Genomic DNA, 21123 nt, shown 5'->3' with positions numbered 1-21123 from the left:
GAAGTGCAGAGACCTGCACTTGGGAAGGAAGAATCCCAAGCAGTGTTCTGGCTGAGGAGCAGTACAGTGGAAAAGGACCTGGGGATTATGGCGGATGAGAGGCTGGATATGAGTCAACAGTGTGCCCTTGTACCCGAGAAGGCTAACAGCATATTGGGGTGCATTAGAACCATCTCCAGCAAATCTAGAGGTTATTCTTCCTCTCTGTTTGGCACTGGTGAGGCCACATCTGGAGTATTGTGTCCAGTTCTGCATCCCGCCCCCCAGCATAGAAGGGATGTGGATGCATTGGAGAGGGTTCAGGGGAGGGCAATGAAAATGCGTAGGGGGCTGAAGCACATGACCTATGCGGAGAAGCTGAGGGATTTGGCCTTATTTAGTGGGCAGAGGAGAAGACTGAGGGGAGATTTGACAGCAGCCTTCAGCTTCCTGCGGGGGGGCTCTGCGGAGGATGGGGAGAGGCTGTTCTCAGCGGTGACAGACGCAGAACAAGGAGCGATGGTCTGAGGTTACAGAGGGGGAGGCTGGACGGGAGGAAAAGCTCTTTCCGCAGGCGGGTGGTGCAGCGCTGGGACCTCCGTCCCTCGGGGCGCGTAAGCCCGGCTGGACCAGGGCCTGGCGGGGAGGACTTAGTGGGGGCTGGGCCCCATGGGCTGCTGCCGGGTCCCTACCCGCCCCAGGATGCTATGACCCTCCGCCCCGGACCACATGCGGGGGCGCTGCCGCTTACGCACCCCCCGTTCCTCAGCCTGGCGCCGCCGCTGGGGAGCGAGGCCGGCCCGCGTTCGTCGCGCTAAAGCCCGCGGGCCCGGCCGGCTCGGGCCCAGCCTCGGGCCGCCCTGGGGGCGGGGCTGGCGTCGCGCGCGCTCCTCGGGATGGCGGCGCCCTGGGCCCCGCCCCGCCCCGCCCCGCCCCGCCGGTCAGGTGACTGAGGCCGCGCCGGCCGGGGACGGCTCCGGCGCGGGGCCCGGGACTCGCCTGATATGCTGAGGAACGGAGCGGCCGAGGGCTCCCCGGGCCCCGCGGCGGGCAGCGCCCACAGGCCCGTCCGCGTCTGGTGCGACGGCTGGTGAGGAAGGCGCCGTGAGGCGGGAGACGGCGGCGCGGCGCGGCGCGGGGCGGGCCCATCGCCAGGGCGCTCGGCCCCGGTGCGGTGCGGGCTGGGGGAGGTGTGAGACCGCGGCCCTGCGGCAAAGGGGCGGGTCCGGGCCCGGGCTCGGTGGCGGCGCTGGTCTCCCCTCAGCGAGCTGGAACGCGCTGCCTCCCTGCGGGCCCGCGGCCGAGCGCTCGAGTCCCCTGGCCCCGCACCCGTGGCGGAGGTGGTGGGGCAGCTCCCGCTCCCGCTCCCGCGGCCGAGCGCTCGAGTCCCCTGGCCCCGCACCCGTGGCGGAGGTGGTGGGGCAGCTCCCGCTCCCGCGCCGCGCCGCGCCGCGCCGCGCCGCGCCCCCAGCTGCACGCCCGCCTCGGTAGCGGTGGCTGCCTTGTCGCGCGGCCGGTCCCGCTGGGGTGACAGCGCTCGGCTCAGCGCGCCTTGGGAAGCGCCTCAGACGGGCAAGGGCAGCGGCGTGGGCTGCTCCCGCTGGCGCCCACAGACGCGACTGGCGTTTGTCTGGGGATAGGCTTTTCGGGAGCCCGGGAGTGCAAATGTGTTAGTGCCGCAGCACACCCCTGCCTTGTGCTGTTTCTCACCGGGGGCACCAGAGGGAGACAGTTAGGGAATAATTTGCCCATAAGTTAGGAAGAAACTTCCCGGGTCAGATTATTTATCCTCTGAACCGGGAGCTTTTATGTCCTTTCCTTTATCTATGTGTGTGTAACAAGCAAAAGAACATTAAACAGGTTATCCTGTGTAATATAACTGGGTGTTCGTAACCTTTTGCACTCCATGTCATGAGGCATTGAGAGGGACTTTGGAACTTAAACTCTTCTGTAAACATCCATCTTCTTGTCAAGGCCATTGTGCATTCGTGGGCTACTGCTTCACTTGGCCTTTGTGCTCCTGACAGAAGTCTGCCACATCCAAACCACCCTTCGAAAAGCAGACCTGTTCTGCTCTCATCTCTTGTATATCTCGTGCCACGAGGCAGAAGGGATGTACCATCATCATCATCAATAACCATGGGCTCAGCAGCTGTTGGTGTCTGATGCCTCTCTTGCTATTTCCTTCCATCTTTCCCTGTCCAGTGCAGAGAGTGGCTTCATTTCTGTAGACTAGCTCCTCACCAATCTACCACATCATCTATCCATTCTCTGTGGGGTCTGCCTCTCCTATTCGAACTATCCATGTACCAGCAGAAAGGCTTTTCCGGGTATTTGGCCCTATGTCACCAGGCCAAATGTCAGGAAACAGTCTCCTAACAGAACTGTCTGCAAAATATATGCAAATTGTGGTGCACAATTTGCATATCTTTTCCTGACAGTTCCCCTCAGTTTAGACACAACCTTTGAGAATTGCCTCTCTATCTCTTTTTCCCGAGTGCTGGAGAGCTTCAGGAGTCCTCTACCAAGATATGCTCATAAGGACTGCATGTGCATCTTCTTTTCCCATGCATCCAAACAATTAATACTGACCATAGACATGTAATACTGTCCTAAATTTCCTTCCCTTTCACAGGGGACTGTTGATGTAGCCTTATGCTGGAGAACTTTGTATAGCTTCTTGGGATGACTTTTAGTAGCTTATTTTACTAGTTTTGATAAGGGATAGCAACCAATGGCCCTTGTAGAGGGCATGTTCTCTACTTTAAAGATGTCATTATCTAAAATGACAATTCACTTTCACAGGGGAGGGGATGGGGTACATCTTTTAAATATTATAACAATGAATTAATAAGTAACAATGAATTAATAGAAACAATGGATATGGAGGAGGGATTTGAAAAAGAAGAGAGTGTAGGGGTCTTGCAGATGAATTTGAGAAGAGTCCCCTGGATGGAGGGTGCAGTTCAAGTGTGGGCAGAAGCATGAAAGGGTAGCATTGGCAGATGAGGGGTAAAATGGTGTGAGGCGAGAGTCATGAAAGGCCTTCAGCCTAGTTAGTTTATTGTTCGTGGGCCATTAAAGTGTTCCTGAGCAGGGTGGAGAGAGACTTAAATTAAAGCAATTCACACAATGATTAACCTTGATTTAAATTGTCAGTTGCAGTTGTTTGCTGGTACATCTTGTTTTTCTAATAAAAAAAGTTGATTCTCGTTGATTGATGACCATTAGACATGTTGATTTGTGTTAAGCTGGAAGATGCGTTTATTTTTACACATTCCTTAAATCAACACTTTTCAAATCTGTGTTTTGTTTTTTTGTTGTTGGTTTGTTTTAATCTGTGCACCCTAAAAAGTTTTCAGATGGAGGAGTGGAACTCTTTGGGTATCTTAAACATAATCTGGAGACAGTCAGGAGTCTGTGGACTTCTGGTTGAAAGCCACTGGCTTAGATTAATTGTATATCTTAACTTTTTTACTTGCAATTTGTGTGAAGATGTATTTGGATAGAAACTCAAACTCAACTAAAAATGCACGAAAACACAATTAAAAATAACCTACCTTATATGCAGGATGCACACAGTTTTTTCTTATCTAAACATCTTTAACATTTAGAACTAGCTAGTTCTGTACTCAAGTATATTGTTTACAGTTAGTGAATTGAACTGAATGTTTCTGATCATCTTGTCTTTCAGTATTTTAGAACTAGTAGGCCCTGTCTGCGCTCACCAGACCTTTCCAGCTTTTTCAACTTCAAGCGGTTTAACATTGAATGAACTTGTCATTGAATTGATCTAGCTGAACAAACTGTAATAACGCATATATTCCCTCTATTCCTGCAGAAGAGGCTGCTGCCCTCAACAGCTTAGTTTAGCACTTCAGTAAAGCAGGATTCCAGATTTTTAGCCAAAGACTTACAGTGGTTCATTTATTGATGTTCTTTAAAGTATTCTATTAGCTTTTGTAAGTGTTGTTGGACACTGAAAGGATGTTTTAAGAAAACTTTCCACAATGACTTTACAATCTCTTTTTTTTCCAGTGGAAATGTCTAATTTAGACCCCATCACTTTATATGTATAGTTAAGATTGTTTTCTAATATGCATTACTTTGCATTTATGGATGCTGAATTTCATCTGTCCTTTTGTTGCCCAGTAACCAAGTCTAGTGAGATTGCTTGCGCTGCAGAAGGAGGATCAAATCACATTGTTATGTAGCTGAGCCCTTTTGATTGTACACTAAGCCTAACAGTGACTCTTTGTCTTTCTAGCTATGATATGGTGCATTATGGCCACTCGAATCAGCTGCGCCAGGCTCGGGCCATGGGAGACTATCTCATTGTAGGAGTCCACACAGATGGTAAGAGGCTTTCTCAGTCCTTCATTTCCTGCTGCTGCTAGAGTCAGCCGACAAAATCAGCACTGAAGATGGGTGATCATAGTGCAAAACAAATTCCCAGTTACGGCTTCTCTAGCGGCAACAGCCATCAATGGAGGGATATCTCTGGCTCGTATCTGAGTGGAATTGCTCTCTCATTGCCACTTTGCTTAGTGGTAGATAATGCATGTACAACACAGGATATAATTGTCATGCTCTACTCAGCCCAGTTCTGAATGCAGTGCTTTAGGAAGGATGTAGACAAATTGGCAAGAGTCCAACGGAGAACAAGTGTTCTCCTAACCTTTGAGAAAAGGCCTTGGTCTGTGCAGTTTTGTGAAAGGCTATTGAAGGGGGACCTGATATGTCTTCAAGTAGGTCAAGAGCTGTTACAAAGAGGACTGTCGTCAGCTGGTCTCTCCACTGAAGATAGAGCAAGAAGTAATTGATGTAATCTGCAGTACGGGAAAATTAGGATTATATCAGGAGAAACTTTCTAATTGTAAGGATAATTAAGCTCTGAAACAGGTACCAAAGGGAAGTTGTGGAATTACTGTCATTGTAGGTTTTTAAGAACAGGTTGGTCAAGCTCCTGTAAGGAACAGCCAAGGTTGGGGGGCCACCAACCCACAGAAAAATCTTTTGGGGGCTACCCAAAAGAGAAAAGCAAAAAAAAAAAAAACAAAAAAAATCTAAAACCCCTCACTGATGTGGCCCCCAACTGAGACACCTCATTCCTGAGCACTCCAGCCCCATGGGGAGGGGGAGTGGAGAAAGGAGGGGAATAACATTCAGGGCTTCCCCAGGCTAAATTAGCTCTTCTGGAGGTCCAAGGCTAGTTAGTTGATTTTTATGGCTTCCCCCTCAAGGCTCTGGGGTGGGGCCAAAAATGAGATGTTCAGTGTGTGGGAAGGGCACTAATGGGAAATGGGATTGGGGTGTGGGGTCTGGGCAGGAGGTAGAATTCAGGCGCAGGTTGGGGCAGAAGGGAGGGCCCATGAAGAGGATGTGGGAGTGCTTACTTGGTGCAACTCCCCTGATTCACACCTCTCCATGCCCCGCCTGCCTCTCCCAGGCACTGCACCCACTTCTTCCATTGACCACAACTGGGATCAATGGGAGCAGCAGGGGAAAAACCTCTAGGACCGTGCTTCCCTGCACTGCCTTCTCCCAGCCAGGGAGAAGGGGAGAATGACAGCGTGGAGAGCCACTTTTTCCCCGCACCAGGAAGAGCCTGTGGGCCACATCTGGCCTCAGCTTGTCTTGATCCAGTTTGTGTAAGTTGAGGCTCCCTCCCGCCCTGCCCTGGGAAGCTGGTGCTCATGATCCAGCCACAGGACGGGATCAGGAGTACAGGGCTGGAGCACCACTATGGGTTCCCTGCTTCATGGGGTGGGGTAAGCCTGAGCCTTGTGGGTCTGATCCAGGCAAGACACAGGCTGGATGTAAGTTCCCTCGACCTAGGTTTACTTGGTACTGGCTACATGCAGGGTTCTGCACTTCTTGACTACTTCAGGTCCCTTCCAGCCTTACATTTTTATGATTCTGTGAGAGACTTCAGAGTCCACAGCACATGGGACTGTTTCTGGGGTCTGGCCTATATTAGAACAGTTGCACAGCGTAGCTTAGAATAATATTGCTCTTACAGAGTACTTCTTCTCTATACATCTCAGAGCACTATACAAAAGGAGGCAGTATCATTACTTCCACTTTACAGCTGAGGGACTTGCCCAAGATCACAATGAAGCCAGTGAAAGAGTAGAATAAAATCTGGATCTCCTGAGTCCCAGTGCTGGGATCTGTCCTTTGGGTTATATTGTCTTCCCATCGCCCCTAAAAATTTATCTAGTCAGTCACACTGGTGTAAACCACTAGCATAGACAGCCTTAAACCAATTTACTGTACTGTATTAAATCATTTCAAGCACACTAAGTAGTGAGTGTGTGTCTGAATTTGGGCACTGCATCTGTGTGTTCAGATGGATTTTTAAATTGATTTAATTAGTGTTGCATGTTTTCCACCATAGTTGAGGCTTTGTTTGTGCTTTACATGCATGTCATTTAGTCATATTGGTAGGAGAAAAAACTATGTGGACAGAAACCAGCGGAATCTGGCAGCCTTGTGTGTGGGCAATGGTAAACAAAATGTCTTGTAGGTCACACACTGAACTCCAAAGGGTTCAGGCTTGCTGCAGACTCAGTGAGACCTCACTCTCCCCCCCCCCCGCCACAACACACTAATGCTGCAGTGTCCAATACGCTGGCCACTCGCCAAATGTGGCAAATGGGAAGTTGCAGTTTGGTGAATAAGGCTGCCTGCCTTGTGCACATGCACCATCACGTGGTGGGACAAGCATGTGGTGACAGTGATGGTGGCGGCCCCTGCAGCTTTTGCCCTGGCATGGTTCATGTGGCCCCTGCCTGGAGCCAAATGTCTGCTGCAGCCTGGCATGTCTCCTGCTTCCCCTGCACCTGCAGCCTGACACAGGCCCAGTGACTGTAGAGCGGCCCAGGAGGCCCTGGCCTGGAGCAGCACAGCTCCTGCAATGCTGGTGGCCTTGGCACCAGTGACAGCAGCTCCAGTGAGTCACCAGAATATATGGTTTAGAGCAGGGGCGCCTGGCTCTGGGGGAGCGGGTGCGCTATTTAGAAAAGCTAGATGCACACAAACCCATGGGTTGGGATTTAATGCATCCAAAGGTACTGAGGGAATTGACAGATGTCATTGCAGAGCCTTTGGCTATTATCTTTGAAAACTTGTGGAGATGGGGAGAGGTCCTGGATGATTGGAAAAAGGCCAGTGTAGTGCCTGTGTTTCAAAAAGGAAAGGAGGACAATACAGGGAACTATAGACCAGTCAGCCTTACCTCGGTCCCTGGAAAAATCATGGAGGGGATGCTCAAGGAATCCATTCTGGAGCACTTGGAAGAGGGGAAGTTCATCAAGAGTAGTGGATCACCATGGGCAAGTCGTGCTTGACCAATCTGGTTAGCTTCTTTGAGATAAATGGTTCTGTGGACATGGGGAATTCAATGGATGTGATACACCTTGACTTCAGCAAAGCTTTTGGTACAGTCCCCTGCAACATTTTTGCCCATAAGTTAAAGACATATGGATTGGTTACGTGGACTGTAAGATGAATAGAAAACTGGCTTCATGGGTAGGCCCAACAGGTAGGGGTCAATGGCTCAACATCTGGTTGGCAGTCACTTTCAAGTGGAGTGCCCAAGGATCAGTTCTAGGACCAGTACTGTTCAACATCTTTATTAATGACCTGAATGAGGGGATGGATTGCACCCTTGGCAGATTTGCAGGTGGCACTAATGTAGGGGGTCAATTAGCTACATTGGAAGGTAGGGATAGGGTCCAAACTGACTTAGACAAATTGGAGGATTGGGCCAAAAGAAATTTGAAGAGGTTCAACAAGGAGAAGTGCAGGGTTCTGCGCTTGGGAGGAAAGAATGTCAAGCACTGCTATAGGCTGGGGCCAACTGTGTAAGTAGCAGTGTAACAGAATAGGACCGGGGGATTACAGTGGATGAGAGGCTGGATATGAGTCAACAGTGTGCCCTTGTAGCCAAGAAGGTTAATGGCATGTTGGGGTGCATTAGGAGAAGCATTTCCAGCAGATCTAAAGAAGTTATTGTTCCCTCTACTCGGCACTGGTGAGGCAACATCTGGTGTATTGCGTCCAGATCTGGGCCCCCCAGTATAGAAAGGATGTGGATGCATTAAAGAGGGTTCAGCGGAGGGCAATGAAAATGATTAAGGGGCTGGATCACATGACCTATGAGGAGACGCAGGATATTTGGGCTTATTTAGTTTGCAGAAGAGAAGAGTGAGGGTGGATTTGATAGCAGCCTTCAACTTCCTGAAAGGGGGATCCAAAGAGGATGGAGAGAGACTTCTCAGTGGTGACAGATGGCAGAACAAGGAGCAATGGTCTGAAGTTGGAGAGGTGTAGGTTGGATATTAGGAAAAACTATTTCCCCAGGAGGGTGGTAAAGCACTGGAATGTGTTACAGAGAGAGGTGGTGGAATCTCCATCCCTAGAGGTTTTTAAGTCCTGGCTTGACATAGTCTTGGCTGGGATGATTTAGTTAGGGTTGATCCTGCTTTAGGCAGGGGGCTGGACTAAATGACCTCCTGAGGTCCTGTACAGCCCTAGAATTCTATGATTCTAGTGCTGGTGGGAGAGAGTGGCAAACTGAAAGGCCAACAACCACAAGTGTGGTGATTTTTGAGTTCCTGTTAGTCACCATTGCACTAGTGCCTTTTGGGCTGAGCTCCCATGTATGAAGCTGTGACTGTGGGATAACTATTGTCGTAATGGGAGCCCTCTAGGAAGGGATGCTCCAGAGAGGATTCTTGGAGAATTGGTGGAATTGCCTCTCTAGACACTCCGTTTGTGTCTATAACTGGCTTTGTTTTCTTTTTCTTTGTAATCCAGAGGAGATTGCCAAGCACAAGGGACCACCTGTCTTTACCCAAGAAGAGAGAAACAAAATGGTGCAAGCTATAAAGTGGGTGGATGAGATTGCTGCTGGAGCCCCCTACGTCACCACACTGGAAACCCTGGACAAGTATAACTGTGACTTCTGTGTGCATGGCAGTGAGTGATCTGTTTGCACTGTCAGGGTTGGGTGCTCTGTGTGGTTAAGGGGCCAAGAGTGGGGAAGAGCAGGTGGGTTCAACTCTCGTTCTGTTGTTCTCATCCCCTCTGTCAGGTCATTCACTGGTTCTGTGTGAAGAGAGAACTTCCTTCCCCATCCTTACAAGTTCTCAAAAGCACAGTGATGTCAAAGGGGAATATGAAATGATGTTTAACTGGAAATGTGACACAACAGCAGCAACTTCAGTGTGGCTGCCAGAAATTCAGGGCCTTTCCTTTTTGTTGCAGTACAGCCTTGTAGTCAACCATATAACACAGGGAGGGAACATACCATATCCTGTCTCAGAAATTTCCATCCTACAGAGGGTATGAAACTGCTTCATCCACAGGTAGAGAGAGATTTTGAGACATTCAGCTGCACAGGCCCTCCCAGCTCACCAGTTTGCCTGGAACACAAGCAGGAGCATTATTTCTGCAGGGGGTTATAATTACTGCTCCCAGAGCCATGAGCAGAGACAACAGAACCCCAGGGTTTGGAACCCATTCTGGGAGTATGTCGTGCTTCTCTGTGCTGCAGTGAGCTGAGTTGCACCATGATCTTCTACAGTTCACTGTGAAATAACTTGTCTGTCCTGGGCACATGGGGGTGCTTAGGAAACAATGCCTGAGGTAAATCTGCAATGAAGATTCCATAGAAAGAGGTGACTGCATATGAATAACTTAATGTGGAGAAAATACCAGGTACAAAAGGGCTTTTTGATCCTACAGAGGCTGGCATCTGAACCCAGATAAAGAAGGCACATGTTTTTAACAGTGAGGGTGAGTTTAACTATTGGCTCATGCTACCAACGGGTGTGGATTTGCAGTCTATTTATGACTTCAAATCAAAACTGGATGACTTTTTGGAAGAGAGGCTGTAGACAGGCACAAGTTACAGGGCACAATGCAGGAGTAGCTGGGTGAAATTCTGTTTACTGTGTACTACACAGAGATTGGAGTAGATGATGTAATGATTATAGAAGCAATGGATCTGCTTTCCTCCCAGGTCAGGGAAGAGTGGCAAACTCCCAGCTCATGGCATGGGAGGGGTTGGCTGTGTTCACACTGTGGTTTAGATGAGACGGATAGAGCTTTTGTTCCTCTTCCTGTCCTCACTTGTGGTGATCGTGCTCAGCAATTACATGCTGGACATGCTCCGAGCAACTCATTCAATTTGCACAGGGTGTAGAAGGAGATGGTGACCTACAAGATACGTTGGTTCTTCTGTCTCTCTGTAGATGACATCACACTAACTGTAGATGGCAAGGACACCTATGAAGAGGTGAAGGCAGCTGGAAGATACAGGTAACTCATTGCCACGCCTGTTCTTACCCTGCTACAATCAGACTTGCAGGATATTGCTGTTTAAGCCAGAGGGTATGGAGCTCAACTGAAATGCTGCTGTCTTAGAGTTGCATCTTCACCTTGTCCTTTTTAGCTGTGGTGCATTCCAGTTGCTTTATTTGACCTTACTCAGGTGGTCTCCAAGAAGCACTGCATGCAACAACAGGCTGGTCATCCATCTATCAAAAGCTCAAGGCTGTTTCTGTCCCCCACAGGCTGTGAGGCATGTAGCACTGAAGTCATGGACTTCAGATAGCAGTGCTGGGGTCTTGCACAAGGGGAGTCTTTACAGGAGCTGCATACACTGAATAATGAGTGGGAGTGAGGAGGTGCAGCGGCTCAGATAGGCAAATGTTCTTTCTCGTTTGTCAGGGGAAAGGGTCTCTTCCAACCGCAGCCCCTGGTTTATGTTTGGTGGGTTTCTTGAGTGTTCCTGCGGTTTGAGGGGATCCGTGCTTCTACAGCCTCTACTTTATCTTTTGCTTGTTTTCTTGCAGGGAATGCAAACGCACCCAGGGAGTGTCGACTACTGACCTGGTTGGTCGTATGCTGCTCATGACCAAGGCTCATCACAGCAACATAGTGAGTCAGACAGCTGTGGGTGGTAACCCTAGAACTGGGGAATTTCCCAGTACCATTCCTGAGCCAGTTCCTTCTGAGTCATCTTTATCCTTAATGGCAGAGCTGAGTGCCATACTGGATTTCCTGGGTCTATTACACAGAGTGTTTATGGGTTTTTATAAGCTCCATGTCTGGGCGCCAGGAAAGGGTGAGGCCTTGGGCAGAAGGGGTGCGGCCAGAGGGAACCAGTCCTCAGTGCTGTATGGACCACTCTGTGCTTCCCACAACCAGACCTTAGGGCTGCCCAGGGCTCCAAAGGATATTTAAAGTGTCCAGAGCTCTGGCCACCATGGCTACTGCAGTGGTGGTTGTGGCAGCCTGGAGCCCAGGCCTTTTTAAATCACCAGCCTTTCGGGCAACTGCCCTTTTTGCCACTCCTCCATTGGCAGCCCTGCCTTGCTTATCTTTGCTCAGACCTTGGTGAAATAGGACTGTCTGAGAAGATAGTAGCTGATTATCTGCATTGCTCAGCCAGGTACTCAAGGAGTGGTCTCTGTGGCACCAAGAGGCAGCAAAGAAGGGAACACATGCCTCTTTCCACTGACTTATATGACTGAAGAAAGAGCACCACTAATAATTGCTAAAGAGATACCACTATGTCACTGATTGTAGAACAGGATGATATTCAGATTCCAGGAAAGAAGCTGCCCCTTTGGGACCTGTGTAATCTGGGGTGGTCACTGGGTACATAGCACTCTCTGTTGTACAAGCATGATTATTATTGGCTGTTGCCATGTGTGGGCAAGATCAGGTCAGATGCTGAACCACACTCTTTCTGGCCTTCGAGCCAGCTAACAATCATGGTTTGAATATTGATATTAAATACAGGATTGGTATTTGGTGCCCACCTGGTGCATGGGCTCCCCATGCTTTTGCTAGTAACAGCTTGTTATGGGCTGAAGATCCACTTCAGAATCCCACTTCAGAATCCTCATTCTGATTCTTCACTTCCTCTGTGCAGGATGAAGACCTGGATTACCAGAAACACCAGGATAACTTTGGGAAGGTGAGTGTGCAAGTTCCAGGCAGTGGGGAGTCAGCACTTGTTGATGGCACGAGTGGCCTAATTGAGAAGGATTCTACACGTGCTTTACAATATAATGCAGTGTTATTACTCAGTGATAACCAAAGCAAACCCCCTGTTAGGCCTATAGCATTTCTGCAGTAGCCACTGAAGTGAACAGGTGAGTCTGAAGAGGGCCTGGAAAAGCAGGCAGATTAATCTGTGTGAACACAGCAGTACTTGTTAAGCATTTTACTGTGTCTCTTTCTTGCTCAAATTCTATTTTTACCACCTTTCCTTGGTTTCCAAGACCTCTCTCTTGAGCCGTGTTCTTGCCAAGGACTCACTTTGAGAACTGATGTTCCTTTTGAGCTCAATTTACTCTGAAGGGATTGGGTGGGAAACATGCTTTACTGAAGTGCACAGATGCAGTTTCTTTCCTGATTGGTGCACACTCTTACACATACAATCATAGCAACTGTCTGCTCAGTTTAGAAAAATTGGGACCCACAGGTCCAGCCTTTAACCAGCAAAAAAGCTCATGGTACTATGGTCACATTCAGCCTAACATGTTGACATTTTTCTATCAGTGTCTGAACAAACTGGTCTGACTCCCTGGGTTTTTGAAAACATGGGGCTTTTTATCTGAGCTCACTCTCCTGGCACTGTAGCTGGAATGTTACCCAGAAGTATTTGCTTCCACACTCTAAATTGTACCTTGCCCATCTTCTGGATAGACTGGCTTATTCTTTGTTTCATTGGTTTCAACTTCATGCTCTTCTAAGTGGTGTGTAAGGTATCCTCTTCATTACAGTTGGTCACTGGCTGCAGGAGAGGGAGGTGCCACGTTCCTTGAAAGTGTATTAACCATGCAGCCATCCTTTTTATTCATTACATAGCTTCCCATCTGGATTGAATGGTGTCCCAGGGGAATGCCCCTGTTGTTAGCTATGTTCTCCTCATACTTTTTTAGGCCTTTGAAACTGTTGGCATTGAACAGCAACGAAGGGTCCTGTGGCACCTTATAGACTAACAAAAAAGTTTTGAGCATGAGCTTTCGTGAGCATAGACTCACTTCATCAGATCACGAAAGCTCATATAAGGTGCCACAGGACCCTTCACTGCTGTTACAGATCCAGACTAACACGGCCAACCATCTGATGTTGGCACTGAGTATCCAAACTAAATGTAAATGAGCTAGTGATTAAATCTGCTGCTGTTTCACAGTCCTTCCACACTGTGGGGCTAAAACTCTGTCCTGAATTATGCTCACATTGGACAAGGACTTTTTGCTGTTTGATTTATAGGTTTTGGATGGTCTAATTTTAATAACAGATTTTAAAATCCCTTTCCTGTTGAAGAAAGGGTAGGTGATTGGGGAGCTTTCTGGTGGGCGGGACTAGAGCATTTATCTTAGTATACCAATATACCAGACCTAGGCTGTCCTGTTCCCCATCCCATTTTTTCCAGTATCTCCTTATGAGGCTTTTGGTGGAGCTCCCAAACTAGCTCCTGGAGAAAGGTCAGAAGGGGCTGTTTTGTGAGTAAGAGGTGGGTGGGCATTCCTGAATACTGAGTCCCAGGAACTAAGGAATGCAAACTGCTACTAGCTAGTTTTCCTGCTTGGTCTTTCACCAGACTCCTCCTCTTAGCGCCCTGCCTTTCAGCTGTGTCCTGGATACTTTGTGATACCTATATCCTGTTCAAACATGCTCTGTGATATTGGGACTGAAACAGTGTTCTCCTTTGTGTAGGGCCCAAAAGGTCACAGCCCCTGGACTGGAGTCTCTCAGTTCCTGCAGACATCTCAAAAAATCATCCAGTTTGCATCTGGGAAAGAGCCCGAGCCAGGAGACACCATCATCTATGTGGCTGGAGCCTTTGACCTGTTCCGTATCCTTAGGTTTTGTACTGCCAAGGCAGGAATGGCTGGAGAAGACTGGTCTCTCTTTCTCTCAGCTTTGTGCACTGGAATGGAGGATTAGGATTGTGCACTGCCTTTTCCTTTTCTCTCTGGAGGGAAAGGAACAGGGTTCTTCAACTGGTGTCTTTTTGACCTGTTATGGGGAAATGAGCTTGCGAAAACAGCTGCAGCTCCATTTTAGTGATGGATTTACAGCTAATGGGGTTTTGGAGGTTAAAATGGCTGGCTTTTCCAAGATTTTTTTTATTCCCTTCTTAAAAGCCTCTTGTTGTAGTGACCAAGTAATAACTGGTCAGAGAGTGCTGAACACAGCTTGCAGTAGGTCAGCCAGTGCTGTGGATCTGCCTGTGGGGATTTTTTTCTTTATCCATGTGTTCTAGTTTCCAGAGCTGGGATGCTTTCCTAAAGTCATTAGAACTTCTCGGACGCAATTGAGCAGGCTTAGATTAACACACTGGCTGGGACGGTCTTTGGGTAGGTGCCCAGAGTTTGTGGAGTGGGTGAGGGAAGAGGGCAGATGCGCAGGACACGATGACAACAAGTAACGAAAATTGCTCAGGTTCCTCATATCATACTCCAGCTTCTTAACATCACTCCTCCTCCTCCAAGATCTGGTGCTGGCCCAACATCCTTAACACTAGTCATAGATATTGGGCATGTAGATTTCCTGGAGAAGGTGCACTTGCTGGCTGAGAGACCCTACATTATTGTTGGGCTACACTTTGATCAGGTCAGTATAGAGTGCAGCTTAAAGCCCAGTTATGTGGGTTCAGAGCAGAAGGGATGCCTGTTTCACTTTTGTTGGGGCCCATGCTCTCTGAACCAGATGGGTTGTAACTGTCTCCTGAGGGCTTTCAGACACCAGTCCTGCCCAATGGGCAGAATGAGTTTTATGTAGGGAGAGACAGAGGGGAGAGTTTGTCTATGGCCCTCATGATGACTACCATGCTTTGCCCGCAGGAAGTGAATCGCTATAAAGGGAAGAACTATCCCATCATGAACATCCATGAGAGAACACTTAGCGTCCTGGCATGCAGGGTGAGTATCTGGCTAGAGTTCTGCTGCTTGAACTAGATGCTGCTGTCTGTTCTGCAGTCAAAAGTGCATTGTGCCAGGGTTGGCAAATTGACTAGTCAAATATTGTCCATGTTAAAAATGGTCAAATGTTTTAAAGCACTGATTTGTTGGACCAATGTCAAAAGAATACGACTTTATGGCCTCTAGTAGCCTCAGGTTTGGGGAGATGCATATGCCTAATTACAAAAAAGCAGTCCAGTAGCACTTCAAAGACCTAAGAGAATAATTTATTAGGTGATGAGCTTTCGTGGGACAGACCCACTTCTTCAGATCACCGTTGATCACAGACCCAGTGTTGATCTGAAGAAGGGGGTCTGTCCCACGAAAGCTCATCACCTAATAAATTATTTTCTTAGTCTTTAAAGTGCTACTGGACTGCTTTTTTGTTTTGATAGTATATAGACTAGCGTGGCTATCTCTGTTACTACAAAAACCAAGTTACCTGAGTTGTTTTAACTCAGAAGAACATAAAACACAGTAAAATGAAGCAGTAGAAAATGAAAGCCTGGTATCGTGATGGAATCAAAATGATAGGATGCTGCCCACAGAAGGGCATCCCTGATGAAATATTTGACTGTATTGAAACACACACAAAAAAAAAAAAGTGGTAATTGGCTAGTCAGATGACTTTGACTAGCTTGCCAAGACTGTATTGGACTATGCTTTCATAAGATGCCCAATCTAAGTAGTGGCAGGCTAGCTCAGTAGCACACCACTCAGACATCTGATTGTGGAGGAAGATGGTATTGGCATTCAGGTAGTTTGCATGACTTCTGTCATGGCACTATTGAACTAATGCCTCAGCTTCGTGCTAGAAAGGTCCAACCCAGGCTATGATTGCTGCTTGTTAAAGATCCCAGGGCATTCATATAAAGAGTTGTGGTGTCAGCCACAGTTTCCTGGACAAACGTTGTGCACCACAGCAGAGCAGCTGTATTTTTCTGAAGAAGTGGCTGCTCTCTGCATTGTGTGAAAGGATTCCTGTAGCTCTCTGGGAATTTCTGATTAAAGGAGCCTCCAGGATTACTCTCTGAGTTCCTTACCTGAAGGTATGCTATGTGCATAGAGCAAAATTGTTTCAGAAAGCAAGTTTGTTTGCTCTTACCATAGATCCTTTTACACTTAGTTCATGTGACACAAATACTACTGCAGTTCTGCTGTGGCAAGAAGTTGAAATACTATCCTCTGTCAGGTCAAGGTTTCTGAAGGTGCAAATCCTCACTGCATATCAACTACATCACTAGCTTGTTGTTACTTGGAGAACCATAGTAAGGCCCGTGCTCTTTAGAGGAGGGAAGGATACTATATTGTGGACAGTGGTTGTAGAGCCCCCTTTCCCAATATTGCATTTCTCCTATTCAAATCCCCAAACAAACACAATTGAGTAGCTAGCCTGACTGTGGGGGAGTGGACCAGATTCTGCTTTCCTGGGTCTAGAATCATGCTTATCTTCTTCTTCAGTATGTGTCTGAGGTAGTGATTGGTGCTCCGTATGCTGTTACTGCTGATCTGCTGGATCACTTCAGGGTGAGTGCTTTCTCCCCTTTCATTTTTGACTGTATTTGTGAGTGTGTGAGGTGCTGCCTGCTGGGCTGCACGTCTGTATGCATGCTGAGGGTGGAGCAGCATAAACAGAGCTAAGGAGTCTATTGGCTAAGATGTGTGGGGAAGTTAGCACAGCATGGACCAATTTGTAAATGTCTTATTTCATGACTCTGATGCTTTTACCAGTTTTTATGGGGTGAGCTGTTGACTGTGGTGCTTCATCAGGTTGCCCTTGGGCATAGACCGTGGGGTAGAGCTGCATCTGGTTCCGGTGGTGCCAATGGGGAAAGATTACTTTGAGAAGGGAATTTACAACCATGACCATGTGCTCATCTCTCCAGGTGGAACTTGTGTGTCATGGGCTGACTGAGGTGGTGCCAGACAAGGATGGCTCTGATCCATACCAGGTGAGTTGCCAGCAGCTGCCACTGACCCCATTTATGCTAAATGGTGCATCGCTATGGTGGTGATCCGCAGCTAACAGTGCATGTTGTTTTGTGCATCGTGCCTGAAAGTTCCTGTCCAGTGGCTGTGGCGTCCATCTTCTCCTGAAGTAGCTGCAGCAGCAGAACTCAGAGGGCCTGTAACAGTTCCATCTCATTGGTAATTTTGTTCTGACCTGCTTTGTTGCCTTTATGTTAGAATGTAAAATCCTCTAATCTCAGCTCTGCTATTCCAGCCTTGGTCAACCAACCTGTTGGGGCCCTGCTCACATTCTGCCTTTTCAGCCAGGCAGCTTGGGGTCTTGCAGTGGAGGTTTTCTTTGTTTCCTAGGAGAGGATTCCACACGTTATGCCAGGCTGAGGTCCATGGGGACCTGCCCTGGATTCTGCTCATTGAACTGCAAGGAGCTTGATGTTCTTCCCATCTTAGCCTGCCCTATCTGTTTGCAGGAGCCCAAGAGACGTGGTATTTTCCAGTTGGTGGACAGTGGCAGCAACCTCACTACAGACCTGATTGTACAAAGAATCATAAAGCACAGGTTGGCTTTCTGATCTCCAGGTTCTTCTGTTCACATTTAGCCCCAGACTGATTCCTTAACTAACATCAGAACAAATCATGCTGAACAGACAGGAGAAGGAAATTTTTGTGGTTAAAACACAAAAATGGGAGGCGGGACCTGGCTTCTGTTCCCAGTTCTGCCACAGATTTATTCTGCAACTTGGGAAAAGTCACTTAGGGTTTGATTTATAGAACTGTACATGAAACAAGTAACTAGGTGGCCCATGTACATGCATTCCTGCTTATGTAACTGCAGCTGAACACACAAATGTACATATTTTACCTTGTCTCTAAAATGACTATAGTTCCTACTTCCCAGTGAGGCTTCAGAATCCTCAATTTTAAATCAAATTGAGTGCACTAAAGCGCATTTTCTCTCAAAGGCCTGTGTTTCATTTTATGTACTACTAGACAATTTACCCAGCATTGCTTGGGACCTTCAGGGCCAGGGGCTGGGAGTGTTTTGGGTGGCTTCCGGTGTTGCTCCCCAGGGACAGCCCAGGCTGTGCTGCCCAGCCTCTGATATTGCTTGATACCTCCCTGGTGTCATTCTGGAGTGTAACTGTCCCTGCTATCAGACCCCTCCTTCTTCATCTGATGAGAAACAATTGCATTCCACGCACATCCCATTATCCTGGCACAGCCAGACCCTGTTGGTTTAAGTTCTTATAGGAGAGAAGCTGCATACCAAATCTGGTGATCCTAGCTTTTACCGTTTAGGAGGAGTTCTTGAACAAGTGGACACACAGATAGAAAAACTCTCAAACATATATTAGATTCTTTTTAAATGTGAAGGGGTAGATGTTCTCCTGCTGAAGCTTTGGGGTTGGGGACCCATTATGCTGTCACCTCTGACCAGCTATTGGCATTTTGCCCTTTCAAACCTAAGTCTTTCATCTCAAAGGACCTTGGCTAGGGTTATTAGTAAATCCTAGTTTGGTGCTAGGGGTCTCTAAATGAAAACAATAGGCAGCAGGTTTGAAATAAGTGAAAGGAAGTATTTTTTCACACAGTACACTGTCAACGTGTGGAACTTTTTGCCAGAAGATGTCGTGAAGGCCAAGACCATAACAGGGATTGAAAAAGAACAAGATAAATTTGTGTAGGACAGGTCCATCAATGGCTATTCTCCAGGATGGGCAGGGATGGTGTGTCTAGGCTATGTTTGCCAGAAGGTGGGAGTGGATCACCTGATAGTTACCTGTTCTGTTCATTTCCTCTGGGGCGCCTGGCTCTGGGCTTGATGGTCTGACCCAGTATAGCCTTTCTTATAGCAGTTTTGGCGAAGTGAGCCACCTGTTTTCAGGTGAGTAGGTGGGACTGGAACCGGGCTGGGCAGGACTGAGGTACTGCGTGAGCGGTTTATTGATTTCAGGATCATCTGTGAGCAGTAAGCTAGACTTAGTTATTTTACCATTTCATTGGCGGGGGTTGTGCCTCGGATCAGCCCCTTCCCTTTTTTAACGCTCGTGAACGGTTTCTTGCATTTGGGAGTTTGCCGCACATGACAAAATCGCTTGGCTTTCGCTAAAAATCCCATTTGTGCTGAGTGATGTAACTAGGCAGGTGACAGAAGCTAGGAGTTGGTAGGGCAAACAGCTTAATGCAATCTGAGCAGTGGTGCCTTTGCAAGGACTGCATAATGTTAGGTCTGAGCTAGGGCTTTTCTGGAGGCTGGAGGGCTCTACTGGGAGGGATTCAGAAGTGCCAGCTGGTTATGAGAAGAGCTGTGGGCTGTGTTGTTCCAGGCTGAACAAAGGCTGCTGGGAATACTGGTGGACAGGGGAGAGGAATTTCATGGAATCTGCTGATTATTGCAGGTTGGAGTTTGAAGCCAGGAACCAGAAGAAAGAAGCAAAAGAGCTGGCTGTGCTGGAGGCCATGAAGAAAATGAAGGAAGAGGAGCATGAGAGAGGCCCACAGAGCTAGGATGATTGCGAACATGGGTTTGCAGAGGAGAGCACAGCAGTGTTCTTCCTTCGTGAGAAGCAAATTTAAGTCTTTCTAGGGCATATCCTGAGGCAGGGACACTGCTCGTGTCCTCAGTGGGGCATTTTCTCCCACATTCTTCTCTTACAAATCCTATTGCACAGACTGCACAGAGATGATGAGCTGGGATGCTGCTTGTTAAATTTCACTTAATCAGCTCCCTTCCCCCCTACTTCTCCCTTTCTAAGGGTGTGGTTTGTTTTCCCCCTTTAAAAAGAGTTTTAATTCTAGCAAATGTTTTACCATTGTGGTTTTACCTTCTGCCATTTCTGGCCTCTGACACACAAGTTCTGTGCTCCCCATGGATCTCCGCTTCCTTCGGTGAGGGAACATGGTTGGTGATTCTGTTAGGAGTCTGTAGGCTTCAGACCAGCCTTTCATGTATTTTCCTGCTAACAAGAATTTTACAAACTGAAGCATCTTCTCCTTCCCAAGCCCTTGGCCCTGACTTCAGAAGCTGCAGTGAGAGCTTGTGGGTTTTTAGCACCTGCGAGAATCATTTGCCAGTAGCAGTGTCCCTCCCATCTGGCATGGAGAATCAGCTGCTGTCTGTGGAAGAAAAACTCCACAAAGGTCTACTGAACTACCTGCTCTGTTCATGAGCAGGTGTTGAACAGGCCAGTCCCTTTGGAAGTGCTCAGAGATGCTTGTGCTTTGCTGGTCTTTTTCAGACAGATGGGAGAAAGGCTTCTCTGGGCCTGTGGCTGTGGTAATGCATTGCCAGGCTCCATAGTGAGAAACAACCCCAGTGACATGGGGAAGAGCATTGGGAAGGGGAGAAGAGCTAACAGGAGCGTGAGGCGTGGCCTCAGTGCCAACAGTTTCCAACGGGGATCAGGGAGGCTGTTAGGTTCACTAAGCATGTACTTTCCTTGTCTCTTCTTGTGGCAGCAGCAAGGGCATGGACCTTGGCCTTCTACATATGCTCTTCCTCCCTGATGTGGTGCCCCCTAGATCTCGTGGGCTGCTGTCCCAGCTGTGTTCTCCACACGGTGTGGGCAGTCACCCTACCTGTTCACTCAAATGGGAGTGCTGCAGTGGCTGGAAATCACAGGGTGCTGGCTCCCCTCTTGCGAGGTAGTAGGCTGGGTGCACAATCCTTCCAGCCTGGCCATTTTCGGTCTATCACTGTTGTATGTTTGTTGTTGGAAATTAATAAACTGTTTGAGCGCTGAGGTGTCAGTGAGTGGACCTGTGGGGGTGTAGAGGTGGACAGTGGAGGTGCTCCCTGGCCCTTGGGCAGTGTACATTTTTCTAGGACCAGGGGTGGAAGAATTGCACCAGTGCTGAGCAAGCTCTGCCCAGGCTTAGCCCCAGTGTCCAAGAGAGCTGGGTGCTGGGCTCAGGCTGTGGCCATTCAGCACTTCCCATTCCTCAACTCTCTGAGCTGCAGCCTCTGGACTGGAGTGCTGAGAGCCAGGCAGGATGCGGCAAAGTTTGAAATTGCCCAGGCTAGTGGAGCTCTGCCTTGGCTCCCAGGGCACTGCACAGCTACCTCCTCAAGCATGTGCTGTACGAGCAGGCAAAGCAGGATCTGGGCATGGTGAGGATGTGCGTTGCCCCAGCTCCCAAGGCCACTCGGGCCCAGAAGGCAGTGGGCCTAGGTCCCAGCTCC

The 21123-nt window shown here is 48.3% G+C and overlaps 1 protein-coding gene across 1 annotated transcript; it reads left to right on the top strand.

Annotated features, from left to right (window-relative positions):
- Nucleotides 1-914: 914 nt before the first annotated feature.
- PCYT2 (phosphate cytidylyltransferase 2, ethanolamine) lies at nucleotides 915-20683 on the top strand. Its single transcript, XM_075014229.1, has 13 exons — nucleotides 915-1069; nucleotides 4247-4335; nucleotides 8803-8964; nucleotides 10242-10308; nucleotides 10845-10929; nucleotides 11930-11974; nucleotides 13726-13864; nucleotides 14543-14625; nucleotides 14856-14933; nucleotides 16434-16499; nucleotides 16859-16924; nucleotides 17411-17499; nucleotides 19340-20683. Exons 1-13 carry the CDS (start codon nucleotides 984-986, stop codon nucleotides 19446-19448), a joined length of 1164 nt encoding a protein of 387 aa, XP_074870330.1. The 5' UTR covers nucleotides 915-983; the 3' UTR covers nucleotides 19449-20683.
- The last annotated feature ends 440 nt before the right edge of the window (nucleotides 20684-21123 follow it).

This window comes from Carettochelys insculpta, chromosome 20 (assembly GCF_033958435.1).
Source record: "Carettochelys insculpta isolate YL-2023 chromosome 20, ASM3395843v1, whole genome shotgun sequence".
Taxonomy (NCBI): Eukaryota; Metazoa; Chordata; order Testudines; family Carettochelyidae; genus Carettochelys; species Carettochelys insculpta.
This window is presented reverse-complemented; position numbering and strand designations above follow the sequence as displayed.

What these genes read in the sequence shown, in the direction of transcription:
- PCYT2 (XM_075014229.1), top strand. Translation starts at nt 984, where the DNA reads ATGCTGAGGAACGGAGCGGCCGAGGGCTCCCCGGGCCCCGCGGCGGGC. An exon ending in CGCGTCTGGTGCGACGGCTG is followed by an intron (nt 1,070 to 4,246) that starts GTGAGGAAGGCG and finishes TTGTCTTTCTAG; the next exon opens with CTATGATATGGTGCATTATG. An exon ending in TTAGCGTCCTGGCATGCAGG is followed by an intron (nt 14,934 to 16,433) that starts GTGAGTATCTGG and finishes CTTCTTCTTCAG; the next exon opens with TATGTGTCTGAGGTAGTGAT.